The sequence below is a fragment of the Misgurnus anguillicaudatus genome, chromosome 19 (assembly GCF_027580225.2).
Source record: "Misgurnus anguillicaudatus chromosome 19, ASM2758022v2, whole genome shotgun sequence".
Classification (NCBI taxonomy): Eukaryota; Metazoa; Chordata; class Actinopteri; order Cypriniformes; family Cobitidae; genus Misgurnus; species Misgurnus anguillicaudatus.
This window is the reverse complement of record NC_073355.2, coordinates 32,232,110-32,246,447: the sequence shown is the minus strand read 5'-3', so window position 1 is coordinate 32,246,447 and position 14,338 is coordinate 32,232,110. Positions and strand designations below refer to the sequence as shown.

The 14,338-nt window shown below is 38.7% G+C and overlaps 1 protein-coding gene across 2 annotated transcripts in view; it reads left to right on the top strand.

The window, feature by feature from the left end:
* The window catches only part of taok2a (TAO kinase 2a), a 58,609-nt gene that overhangs the window by 12,637 nt on the left and 31,634 nt on the right, over positions 1 to 14,338 (top strand). For both annotated transcript variants that reach the window (XM_055194385.2, XM_055194384.2), the window contains exon 14: positions 3,584 to 3,820. In XM_055194385.2, the coding sequence (XP_055050360.2) occupies positions 3,584 to 3,820 (237 nt within the window). The remainder of the gene's footprint in view (positions 1 to 3,583; positions 3,821 to 14,338) is intronic.

Here is a 14,338-nt window from a genome sequence, read left to right as displayed (position 1 = left end):
CTTTTTCAGCTAGCATGGTCAAACTTATAATGCAGGAAGGCTCCGATGTTTTGAAGATCGATAAAGGTGTAAAAGACGATTGACTTGGCTTAGCGAAATAATGAAGATTGGCAAGCCTTTCAGTTCATGGGATAAGAAAACCAAACAGGTAATTGCGTGTCTTTGCACAGTATGACTAACGTAAGGGGTCCTGTATTTTGGGGGTAAATGATTTCTCACGTTACTGATCATCCGCGGCACGCTTTTTAATGCTATGCTGATTTAACCAGTGGCTGATACAACGGGTTTGTTAAACTCGTAGGTAAACTTGTGGTGGCATCCAAATCCCGTGAGAGCGATTGACGAGGAATCATAAGAGGAGCCTGCTTCCGAAATGCTCTCGCGGGACTTTGATGTCATCCACCTGTCGGTTCTTGCAGTTGCATTTGCGTGTGGTCACAAAAACGTAACATTTGTACATATATTTAAGCACAGCAGTTTAAAAACAAGTGATTTTAAGCCATTCAAACACAAACAACAGTGCGTCCGCTGTTTCTGTGTCAGAGGAGCACGCAAGCCGCGCATTCGATTCTCATTGAGCATGTGTTGTACGTATTTTTGCCGCTTAATTGGCCTTAAATAACACACATGCGTCAAAAATCCCGTCTTTGCAAATATCCTCATATAAACACGACCATTTAGTAAACAGCAGAAACATTGCACATAAACTAGCACATCAGCGCTGCCTCTATTGTAACATAATATTTTGTTGATAAATGTAACTTACAGTCATTCAATTAACAACTGTCACTATGGTTACAGACATCCTGTGCGAATTCTACACGAGTTTGACTCGAGTTACTCGTTCAGGGTTTATATTCATACATAACGTTACTGTATTAAAGCTGTGACTGTAAGCTGTTGTGTGAACAGAACAGACCCTGGATTATTTGTTTATGTGTACTGAATAATATATGAAAAAGTTGTATTTGTTCACATTAGTAAATGCATTATATAACATAAACAAACAATGAAAAATATAGAGTATATAATCATTAATTAATTCTTGTTTATGTCATTACAGTAATTGACGGTGGTTCATGGTGCATTCACTAATGTTAACAGTTTCAACTTTGATTAAAAAATTATTAGTAAATGCTAAAATAAATACATTTACAATTAACAATAATAAATAAAAGATTCATTAAAGGTGGTGATATTCATGTTTTCTTTTTATACAGTATAGTGAGTTATTTAGCTGTTTTGCCTTAATCTGAAATGCCCTGCAAACTACAGCTACCTATATATGCCACATGAGACTTCAATATGGAATTTATGGCAAAAAAATCTCCCCTTAAAATGCTATTGGTCTCGCCTACATAAAGTGTTAGGTAAAGGAATATGACTTGGCCTGAAAAATATTTCAGTCAGAAGAATTTTTTCACTTTAATTTTTTTTTTGTATGTTATATATGTCAAAATCTGTGTAAATAATAGAAAGGTCGCTGATTAACACTTGCAATTCAGTGTCGTGATGGTTTTAAAAAATATTCTGAAGGTAGTAAAAAAAGGTATTAAAAAGTAGTAAATTTAACTTAAGGATTGCTGTATAAACCCTGTACAATGAAACAAACATTCAAGAGGCAAGGTATTTTTAAAACTGTGGGGTCATCCATTTTATTTTGATGAACATTACACAATATAACATCGCGACTTCATGAAAATAGCTTTAGCTGTTATAAAAATACAGATTTGTGACCATTTGTGGAACTGAGGGCGTGAAAATGAACACGAATCAGACCAATCATGAACAGCTGTGTCGTCATTACAGCCCCTGCAGCTTCTCTTGGCGAACTGCGCTGGCTGACTCAGGCGGCTGATCTCGAATCGCTCTCGCGGTATGTTAAAGCCATATGACACAGTCACGTGCCTTCAGGCACCAGCTCAAGTTGGACAAAATTAATAACCATCATGCACTGCTTCAAGTCAGCCACCGATCGGACTGCGCAGCGCCGCATGAAGTCGAACACACCTGTAGTGTGTAATAGTCCAAGCCAGTGTTTCCCAACCCAGTCCTACGTGTTGTACCCCTCCAAGGTTGTTTTAATTCTCTCCTTAAGCCAGGTACACACCAAAAGATAATCGGGCTGATTTTGGGCCGATTTCCCCCCTTCCGACAATCCTAGCTATGTCCCGAGTATCGCGAAGGTTTCACAGATTATCTTATCAGATTGTCCCTTCATGTGAGGTTTGTTAAGAGTGTCCGAACCTGCTCGGAAGAACGTCGGAGCCGCGCCGATCGCGAATCGTAAATATTCAACATGTTGAATATTTACGATCAGAAATCCTGATGTGTGTGGGGAATCCCGAGGACAAACGCGAGCACGCTATTGAGATTATCACGTGAAACGAAAACATATCCAATCAGAAAGCGAGATGAGGGAAGACGGAAGCAGTCATGGTGCAGCACAAAGGCAGCTTCGCTATCCGTAGGTCGCATTTCCAGGCTGCATATACGTCATCAAGAACGTATATTCGTCTTATTTCAGAATATATAAAATTGGCTATTATTCGTTGTTCATCGTATATTGTTTTAATAAACTTATGACTTGTGAATGTAATGCTCAGTTAACTTGAATAAACCAGGTTTCATGACGTATGCAGCCTGCATATGCGACCTCAGCAGGCTACAGCCTTCGGATTGAGAAACGGCCAAAGTGAAGTTGATGTGGACAGTAGAGATGGAGGATCAGCTTGTTGATTTGTGGCAACAGCACGAATGTTTATACAACGTGTCTTGTAAAAATTATTCCAAGCACTATCATTGAAATGTCTTCCTGCATATCGTCCGCCATGCTTGTTTTAAAGTCTTGCGAGATTTTGTGGGATTTCCTGTGTTCACAGTCGAAACTCTGATTAAAAATCTGTTTGTGTGTGGTGTGCTGTCTTTACACATAATGGCACACCACACACTATAGGAGCAAAACGGTTAAATCCAGGATTTTTTATCCTCATCTTTGTGGTCTTTCACATTTTGAAAATCTTATAAGATGTAAAAAATCTTCTGGTGTGTACCCAGCATTATATGAAACACCTGATTTACTTATCAGCTTCCTCCCAGAACGTTAAAGATGTCTTCCTAATTAACACACTAACAAGCTGATGTGTTAAATCAGGTGTTTCATATAGGGAGATGTTTCATCTAAAACATCCTGGGAAGGATGCAGTGTAGGATGCCATGTAGTTAGTGCTGTAAATGCGGAGTTTGCGTATGCATTTAAGGACTTCTCAGCTATGTCTCTGAAACTACCGAAATTAGCATCTATTTACCTTTACGAAAGGATGGAGGTGGGGACTAATTTGCATATTCATATATTGGCATATACTAAATGAGGGAATTACACGCAAGCAATTTTAAAGCATGTAGAAAATATTCTTACAGGATAAACTTACTTTTGCTATTATGATGCCCAAAGAGCTTTAAGTGATAAAATGATTGGCTACAGGGAGACTTTGAGTATGCGTGGGCTCTTACATTTTGCTGTATTTGGACATCCATTCCCGTTTTGTTTATTTTTCCAAACTAAATCTCTTTCTCTGTGCAGGTTACCCGTCAGATACAGGAGCATGAACAAGGTTCAGCTCTAAGGGAGCAGATGTCTGGATACAAGCGCATGAGGAGACAGCACCAGAAACAACTTCTGGCTTTAGAGAACAAACTCAAATCTGAGATGGACGAGCACCAGCTCAGACTGGACAAAGAGCTGGAGACTCAGAGAAACAACTTTGGCGGTGAAGCTGACAAGCTGAGTAAGAAACACCAGGCCATCCTAGAAAAAGAGGTGAGAGATGTTAACCCTTAAAATATGACTTTTTTTAACGTCCCATGTATTCAAACCCATGACTTTGTGCTATGAAGTTGTTTATATTAGAAAATTATATATGCATGTGTGCATATTTATGTATACATAATTATTATACACAGTTTGATGTAAACAAAAACATCTGCTATAGATTAATCGCAATTGATCGTTATGCATCCCTAGTTGGGTGGTAAATCATTTTGTTTTTCAGAATGCAGATTAAAATATGGATACTTGATTTTGGTTTGTGTTGATTTGGGAATCATAAGCTACAATTACATGGACACTTTTTGCCTTAGGATTTATCAATCAGATCTGATTGATAAATCCTATTATAGCATTAAAGCTGCATTCAGGCTAGCAGTAGCAGAGCGATGCGATCTCATTACTTTTAATCGAAGCTTGCCGACATCCGGTAACACAAGCAACTGTGACCATTGGTGACTGGATGGGGCGTGTCCAGTTGTGCGACAAAGTTGAGAAAAGTTTATCTTTATGCAAATGATGAGCCACTTTCTGGAGCGACTACCAATGAAGTTCACGTCATTCGTCTCTCGTCAGTTACTGGACTGGACGTTACCCATTTGTTTAGAACAACCAGATTTCGAAATGCTTCCTAATGACCTCATTGAAAGAGTTGGGCGACACACAGCGAGAAAGTCGCTGCTAGTCTGAATGCAGATTTGCACTTTAGCCCTATTCCGACAGGATAAGTTTACGGGGGTAGATGGTGTAATGTAATTTTACCACAAGACTACTATAATATTGATGGTCACGAAATTAGAAATTTCAGTAAAACATTCAGAAGTGGGAGGGGTAACTCGATTAGGCAGCGCATCACCTTTCTTGTCACGTGCACATTACTTTGCTTCCTGATATCACATGTGCAAACAACATGACACAGACGAAAAAACTCAAAACAGTGTGTTTAATTTCACTTTGGGGAGAATGTCAGTTTCGGAAACATTTTCGTGCTGCTGAAAAGTGACTTTTTTTAAGTTTGTGTCTTGGTATTCAGGAACTGACTTGCCATTGACTTGTTTTTCTGCCTAGAATGCAAGTAAATGCTTTTTTAAGCGCTTTTACATTTGAAAAAAACCTGCAAAATAACAGGAAATGACGAAATTTACGTGTATATTTACAGTAGGCATGGGCCGGTATAAGATTCTGGCGGTATGATAACCTGTAGCAAAAATACCACGGTGTTATGGTATCGCCATTGCAACACTAAAATGTTTTATTTTCAAATGCCAAGTAAAAAATAAACCCTTTAATTTATAATATACTCTTAAAAAAGATATATTTTTGTACTGTATATTAAATGTAAACATCAAATCAATCCCATCACTTAATGTTTTAATGAATTTTGTATACACACAGCTTATACCTTTCTCAAACCGATTAGATTTGTAATCGGTTTGGCTCTTTTTATTCCGATTTAGGTGTTTACATGGAGCATTTTCATACAGATTAAACATTTAAACTAGGGATGCATAACGATTAATCGCGATTAATTTATAGCAGAATAAAAGTTTTTGTTTACATAATATATGTTTGTGAACTCTGTATAATAACTTTGTATAGATAAATACACACACATGCATGTATATATTTAAAAAATGTTAACGTGTGTGTATATGCATTTGTATATTTATGCATAATTTATATGTATATAATTATAAATACTTATAAATACTTAATGTGTAAATGAATATATATATATATATATATATATATATATATATATATATATATATATATATATATATATATATATATATATATATATATATATATATATATATATATATATATATATATATATATATATATATATATATATATATATATATATATATTATTATTATTATTATTATTATTATTATTATTATTATTATTATTATTCATTATTATGTTGGCTTGAGAAAGCCAACATACTGTTGTTGCACTTAAACTTATTATTAGTGGTGCTTGCATTTATGCAAGGCATCACTATTATTATCTTGCATACTTATTATTATGTTGGCTTGTCAAAGCCAACATACTGATATTGTATTTAAACTTATTATTATGTTGGCTTGACAAAGCCAACATACTGATATTGTATTTAAACTTATTATTATGTTGGCTTGACAAAGCCAACATACTGTTCTTCGATCTAAGCTTATTATTATTATTATTATTATTATTATTATTCTTCTGGTCCACACTTTTTCTAACAGTAACTCCTCCTAGAGCTTTCAAGCTACACCCACAAAACTTTACAAAACTTTTAAGACTGGTATGTAGATTTATGCTATATCTTTTCTAACTGATGGGACCTACCGAATTCCTAAACGGGGCGCTCAAACACCCCAAATTTTCCATTGACTTAACATTGCGACAAACTTTGACGGGTCATAGCTGCAAGCGAGAAATTTGTAGAAACTTGTGGGTTACCACATTTGAAGAGGCTGGCAGGCTCTGTAAGAACATACATCACATTGGGGTGTAAGTCTCACCCCTGGGGTGTAAGAGACACCCAAATTTCCCCATTGACTTATAATGGGGCAAGGAACGTGCCCATATAAGGGAATAAAAGCGTCCCAGATGGAATATCTTCACTTTAGAGTGTCGTAGAGACATGGGGGTGGGCTCATTTTACTCAGGCATCCAATCAGTCTCTCTGGATCGTCTCAAAGCTGTTAAGCCACGCCCCTAGCAACCATTTTTGGGTACCCTAGCAACATCTCCCATAGACTGCCATTATAAAATGCCCAGATGGATATCTTTGCAGCACAGTGTCACAGAGACATGGGGGTGGGCTCATTTTACTCAGGCATCCAATCAGTCTCTAAGGATTCTTATTGAGGTATTAAGCCACGCCCCTAGCAACCAAATATGAGCACCCTAGCAACATAATAAACAAAGCCTTATATCTCTGGATCCGAACATCATAGAGACATGGGGGTTGGGTCTTTTGGTCATGTTAGCCTTATGCTAGTTTCATGCTAAGTCATACTAGCTTCATGCTAGTTTCATGCTAGCTTCATGCTAATTTCATCATAAATCTTGCTAACTTCATGCTTATTCATGTTAGCATCATGTTAGCTTTATGCAAATTCATGTTAGCATCATGCTAACTTCATGCTAATTCATGTTAGCATCATGGTAGCTTCATGCTAATTTATGTTAGCATCATGCTAGCTTAATGCTAATTCATGTTAGCATCATGTTAGCTTCATGCTAATTAATGTTAGCAACATGCTAACTTCATGCTAATTCATGTTAGCATCATGCTAGCTTCATGCTAATTCACGTTAGCATCATGCTAATTCATGTTAGCATCATGCTAGCTTCATGCTAATTCATGTTAACATCATGTAAGCTTCATGTTAGCATCACGTTAGCTTCATGTTAATTCATGTTAACATCATGCTAGCTTCATGCTAATTCATGTTAGCATCATGTTAGCTTCATGTTAATTCATATTAGCATCATGCTAGCTTCATGCTAATTCATGTTAACATCATGCTAATTCATGTTAGCATCATGCTAGCTTCATGCTAATTCATGTTAGCATCATGCTAGCTTCATGCTAGCTTCATGCTAATTCATGTTAGCATCATGCTAGCTTCATGCTAATTCATATTAGCATCATGCTAGCTTCATGCTAATTCATGTTAGCATCATGCTAGCTTCATGCTAATTCATGTTAGCATCATGCTAGCTTCATGCTAATTCATGTTAGCTTCATGCTAATTCATGTTAGCATCATGCTAGCTTCATGCTAATTCATGTTAGCATCATGCTAGCTTCATGCTAATTCATGTTAGCATCATGTTAGCTTCATGCTTATTCATGTTAGCATCATGTTAGCTTCATGCTATTTCATGTTAGCATCATGCTATCTTCATGCTAATCATGCTAACTTGATGCTTGCTTCATGTTAACCATGTTAGCTTCATGCTAGCTTCAGGCTAATCATGCTAGCTTCATGCTAAATCAGGCTAGCTTCATACTTAAACATACTAACAGCCAGATAGCCTACTAAACTATACATCTGTCAAACCTTTTTAAACGTACAGGCTACGCTTTGGCAAGCCAACATAAAGTTTGTCAACAAACTTTTCTATCTAGTTATTATTCTTCTTCTTCTGAGACTAAAATTTCTGCGCGTAACTCGTCCGACAGCTTTCAAGCTACATCCACGAAATTTTCCACGGACATTCTGACTGGTCTAAAGAAGTGTGCTATATCTTTTTGACGGGATCCGACTTACAGAATTCCTAAAACGGGACATAAAACTTCCGAAAAGTCCCATTTACTTAACATTGTGACAAACTTTGACAGGTCATAGCTGCGAGCGAGAAATTTGTAGAAACTTGTGGGTTACCACATTTGAAGAGGCTGGCAGGCACTGTGAGAACATACCTCACATTGGGGTGTAAGTTCCACCCCTGGGGTGTAAGAGGCCCCCAAAATTCCCCATTGACTTATAACGGGGCAGGAAACCCGCCCATATAAGGGAATAAAAACTTTCCAGATGGAATATCTTCGCTTTACAGTGTCATAGAGACATGGGGGTGGGCTCATTTTACTCAGGCATCCAATCAGTCTCTCTGGATCGTCCCATAGCTATTAAGCCACGCCCCTAGCAACCATTTTTGGGTACCCTAGCAACATCTCCCATAGACTGCCATTATAAAATGCCCAGATGGATATCTTTGCAGCACAGTGTCACAGAGACATGGGGGTGGGCTCATTTTACTCAGGCATACAATCAGTCTCTAAGGATACTTATTGAGGTATTAAGCCACGCCCCTAGCAACCAAATATGAGCACCCTAGCAACATAATAAACAAAGCCTTATATCTCTGGATCCGAACATCATAGAGACATGGGGGTTGGGTCTTTTGGTCATGTTAGCCTTATGCTAGCTTCATGCTAAGTCATACTAGCTTCATGATAGTTTCATGCTAGCTTTATGCTAATTTCATAATAAATCTTGCTAACTTCATTCTTATTCATGTTAGCATCATGCTAGGTTCATGCTAATTCATGTTAGCATCATGCTAGCTTCATGTTAGCTTAATGCTAATTCATGTTAGCATCATGCTAGCTTCATGTTAATTCATGTTAGCATCATGCTATCTTCATGCTAATTCATGTTAGCATCATGCTAACTTCATGTTAATTCATGTTAACATCATGCTAGCTTAATGCTAATTCATGTTAGCATCATGCTAGCTTCATGCTAATTCATGTTAGCATCATGCTAGCTTCATGCTAATTCATGTTAGCATCATGCTAGCTTCATGCTAATTCATGTTAGCTTCATGCTAGCTTCATGCTAATTCATGTTAGCATTATGCTAGCTTCATGCTAATTCATGTTAGCATCATGCTAGCTTCATGCTAACTTCATGCTAATTCATGTTAGAATCATGCTAGCTTCATGCTAATTCATGTTAGCATCATGCTAGCTTCATGCTAATTCATGTTAGCATCATGCTAGCTTCATGCTAATTCATGTTAGCATCATGCTAGCTTCATGCTAATTCATGTTAGCTTCATGCTAGCTTCATGCTAATTCATGTTAGCATTATGCTAGCTTCATGCTAATTCATGTTAGCATCATGCTAGCTTCATGCTAACTTCATGCTAATTCATGTTAGAATCATGCTAGCTTCATGCTAATTCATGTTAGCATCATGCTAGCTTCATGCTAATTCATGTTAGCATCATGCTAGCTTCATGCTAATTCATGTTAGCATCATGCTAGCTTCATGCTAATTCATGTTAGCATCATGCTAGCTTCATGCTAATTCATGTTAGCATCATGCTAGCTTCATGTTAATTCATGTTAGCATCATGCTAGCTTCATGCTAATTCATGTTAGCATCATGCTAGCTTCATGCTAATTCATGTTAACTTAATGCTAGCTTCATGCTAATTCATGTTAGCATCATGCTAGCTTCATGCTAATTCATGTTAGCATCATGCTAGCTTCATGATAATTCATGTTAGCATCATGCTAGCTTCATGCTAATTCATGTTAGCATCATGCTAGCTTCATGCTAACTTCATGCTAATCATGTTAGCTTCATGCTAGCTTCATGCTAATTCATGTTAGCATCATGCTAGCTTCATGCTATTTCATGTTAGCATCATGCTGGCTTCATGCTAATCATGTTAACTTGATGCTGGCTTCATGCTAATCATGTTAGCTTCATGCTAATCATGTTAGCTTCATGCTGGCTTCAGGCTAATCATGCTAACTTTATGTTAAATCAGGCTAGCTTCATACTTAAACATACTAACAGCCAGATAGCCTACTAAACTAAACTTCTGTCAAACCGTTTTTAACGTTCAGGCCAGGCTTTGTCAAGCCAACATAAAGTTTGTCAACAAACTTTTCTATCTAGTTATTCTTCTTCTTCCTCTTCTTCTTCTTCTTCTTCTTCTTCTGAGACTAAAATTTCTGCAGCTAACTCGTCCGACAGCTTTCAAGCTACATCCACGAAATTTTCCACGGACATTCTGACTGGTCTAAAGAAGTGTGCTATATCTTTTTGATGGGATCCGACTTACAGAATTCCTAAAACGGGACATAAAACTTCCGAAAAGTCCCATTTACTTAACATTGCGACAAACTTTGACAGGTCATAGCTCCGAGTGAGAAATTTGTAGAAACTTGTGGCTTACCATATTTAAGGAGGCTGACAGGCCCTGTGAGAACATACCTCACATTGGGGTGTAAGTTTCACCCCTGGGGTGTAGGAGGCCCCCAAAATTCCCCATTGACTTATAACGGGGCAGGAAACGCCCATATAAGGGAATAAAAACGTTCCAGATGGAATATCTTCGCTTTACAGTGTCATAGAGACATGGGGGTGGGCTCATTTTACTCAGGCATCCAATCAGTCTCTCTGGATCATCCCATAGCAATTAAGCCACGCCCCTAGCAACCATTTTTGGGCACCCTAGCAACATCTCCCATAGACTGCCATTATAAAATGCCAAGATGGATATCTTTGCAGCACAGTGTCACAGAGACATGGGGGTGGGCTCATTTTACTCAGGCATCCAATCAGTCTTTAAGGATTCTTATTGAGCTATAAAGCCACGCCCCTAGCAACCAAATATGAGCACCCTAGCAACATGATAAACAAAGCCTTATATCTCTGGATCCGAACATCATAGAGACATGGGGGTTGGGTCTTTTGGTCATGTTAGCTTCATGCTAGCTTCAAGCTAAGTCATACTAGCTTCATGCTAGTTTCATGCTAGCTTTATGCTAATTTCATAATAAATCTTGCTAACTTCATGCTTATTCATGTTAGCATCATGCTAGCTTAATGCTAATTCATGTTAGCATCATGCTAGCTTCATGCTAATTCATGTTAGCATCATGCTAGCTTCATGCTAATTCATGTTAGCTTCATGCTAGCTTCATGCTAATTCATGTTAGCATCATGCTAGCTTCATGCTAATTCATGTTAGCATTATGCTAGCTTCATGCTAATTCATGTTAGCATCATGCTAGCTTCATGCTAATTCATGTTAGCATCATGCTAGCTTCATGCTAATTCATGTTAGCATCATGCTAGCTTCATGCTAATTCATGTTAGCATCATGCTAGCTTCATGCTAATTCATGTTAGCATCATGCTAGCTTCATGCTAACTTCATGCTAATTCATGTTAGCATCATGCTAGCTTCATGCTAATTCATGTTAGCTTCATGCTAATTCATGTTAGCATCATGCTAGCTTCATGCTAATTCATGTTAGCATCATGCTAGCTTCATGCAAATTCATGTTAGCTTAATGCTAGCTTCATGCTAATTCATGTTAACATTATGCTAGCTTCATGCTAATTCATGTTAGCATCATGTTAGCTTCATGCTAATTCATGTTAGCATCATGCTAGCTTCATGATAATTCATGTTAGCATCATGCTAACTTCATGCTAATTCATGTTAGCATCATGCTAGCTTCATGCTAATTCATGTTAGCATCATGCTAGCTTCATGCTAGCTTCATGCTAATTCATGTTAGCATCATGCTAGCATCATGCTAATTCATGTTAGCTTCATGCTAGCTTCATGCTAATTCATGTTAGCATCATGCTAGCTTCATGCTAATTCATGTTAGCATCATGCTAGCTTTATGCTATTTCATGTTAGCATCATGCTAGCTTCATGCTAATCATGCTAACTTGATGCTAGCTTCATGCTAATCATGTTAGCTTCATGCTAGCTTCAGGCTAATCATGCTAGCTTCATGTTAAATCAGACTAGCTTCATACTTAAACATACTAACAGCCAGATGGTCTACTAAACTAAACTTCTGTCAAACCGTTTTAAACGTTCAGGCCAGGCTTTGTCAAGCCAACATAAAGTTTGTCAACAAACTTTTCTATCTAGTTATTATTATTATTATTCTTTTTCTTCTGAGACTAAAATTTCTAACTCTAACTCCTCCTAGAGCTTTCAAGCTACAGCCACCAAACTTTGCACAGACCTTCAGTCTGATCTGAGGAGGTGTGCTATATCTTTTCTAAGGGATCGGACTTACGGTTCTCCTAAACCGTCCGATCAAACATCCCAAAAAAGTCCCATAGACTTACATTCATAGAATGTTTAGGCTGAGTGTTTATTTTCAAATTCTAACTGTCAACTCTCATTCATACAAATACATTACATCATCTCTAAACCTCTCTCAGTCTATCTCTGTCTCACAAAACTCACTCAATAGCACAGACAAACACAACTACACACATACACACACACACACACAACCACACAGACACACAACCACACACAACTACACACAGACACACAACTACACACAGACACACAACTACACACACAAACACAAAATTATATATAACATACTGTCACAAAAACACAGACACGCACACACACACAGACACACAACCACACACAAATACACATAGACACACAACTACACACAGAAACACAATTACAAACACAAACTTATATATAACATACTGTCACAAAAACACAGACATGCACACACACACACACACACACACACACACACACACACACACACACACACACACACACACACACCACAAATATACACACACAAACACAATATTACATTCTGCCCTAAATGCCCCAACTGCCCTAAATGCCCCAACTACCCAATTCTGCCCCAAATGCCCCAACTACCCTAAATGCCCCATCTGCCCCAAACACCCAATTCTGCCCCAACTGCCCTAAATGCCCCATCTGCCCCAAATGCCCCGTCTGCCCCAACTACCCAATTCTGCCCCAAATTACCCATTCTGCCCCAACTGCCCTAAATGCCCCAACTGCCCTAAATGCCCCATCTGCCCTAAATGCCCCATCTGCCCTAAATGCCTCATCTGCCCCATTCTGCCCAAACTGCCCTAAATGCTCCAACTGCCCTAAATGGCCCAACAGCCCTAAATGCCTCAAATGCCCCAACTGCCTCATCTGCCCCATTCTGCCCCAACTGCCCTAAATGCCCCAACTGCTCTAAATGCCCCAACTGCCCTAAATGCCTAGTCTGCCACCCTACTACCCAATTCTGCCCCAAATGACCCAACTACCCTAAATGCCCCATCTGCCCCAAACACCCAATTCTGCCCCAACTGCCCTAAATACCCCATCTGCCCCAAATGCCCCATCTGCCCCAACTGCCCCATTCTGCCCCAACTGCCCTAAATGCCCCAACTGCCCTAAATGCCCCAACTGCCCTAAATGCCCCATCTGCCCCAAATGCCCCATCTGCCCTAAATGCCTCATCTACCCCATTCTGCCCTAAATGCCCCAACTGCCCTAAATACCTCAACTGCCCCACCTGCCTCATCTGCCCCAACTGCCCCATTCTGCCCCAACTGCCCTAAATGCCCCAACTGCCCTAAATGCCCCAACTGCCCTAAGTGCCCCGTCTGCCCCAATTATCCAATTCTGCCCCAAATGCCCCAACTACCCTAAATGCCCCATCTGCCCCATTCTGCCCCAATCTGCCCCAACTAACACATCTGCCCCAACTAACTTAAATGCCCCAACTGCAGCTCCATCTATTACTCTCAGACTAGGCTTTCTCAAGCCAACATAAAGTTTGTTCACAAACTTTAACCTCATCTAGTTATGTTGGCTTGAGAAAGCCAACATACTGTTGTTGCACTTAAACTTATTATTATTATTATTAGTGGTGCTTGCATTTATGCAAGGCATCACTATTATTATTCCCCATACTTATTATGTTGGCTTGACAAAGCCAACATACTGTTATTGTAGTTAAACTTATTATTATTATTAGTGGTGCTTGCATTTATGCAAGGCATCACTATTATTATCTTGCATACTTATTATTATAATTATTATTATATCTTATTCTTATGTCTGCACGTTTTTTCGGCGCGTAACTCGTCCCGCACGGTTTGCCGTAGTCCCATGAAAGCGGGCTCAAATCGACCGGTTTATTGAGGAGAGGTGTGCTATGACTTTTATAAGCG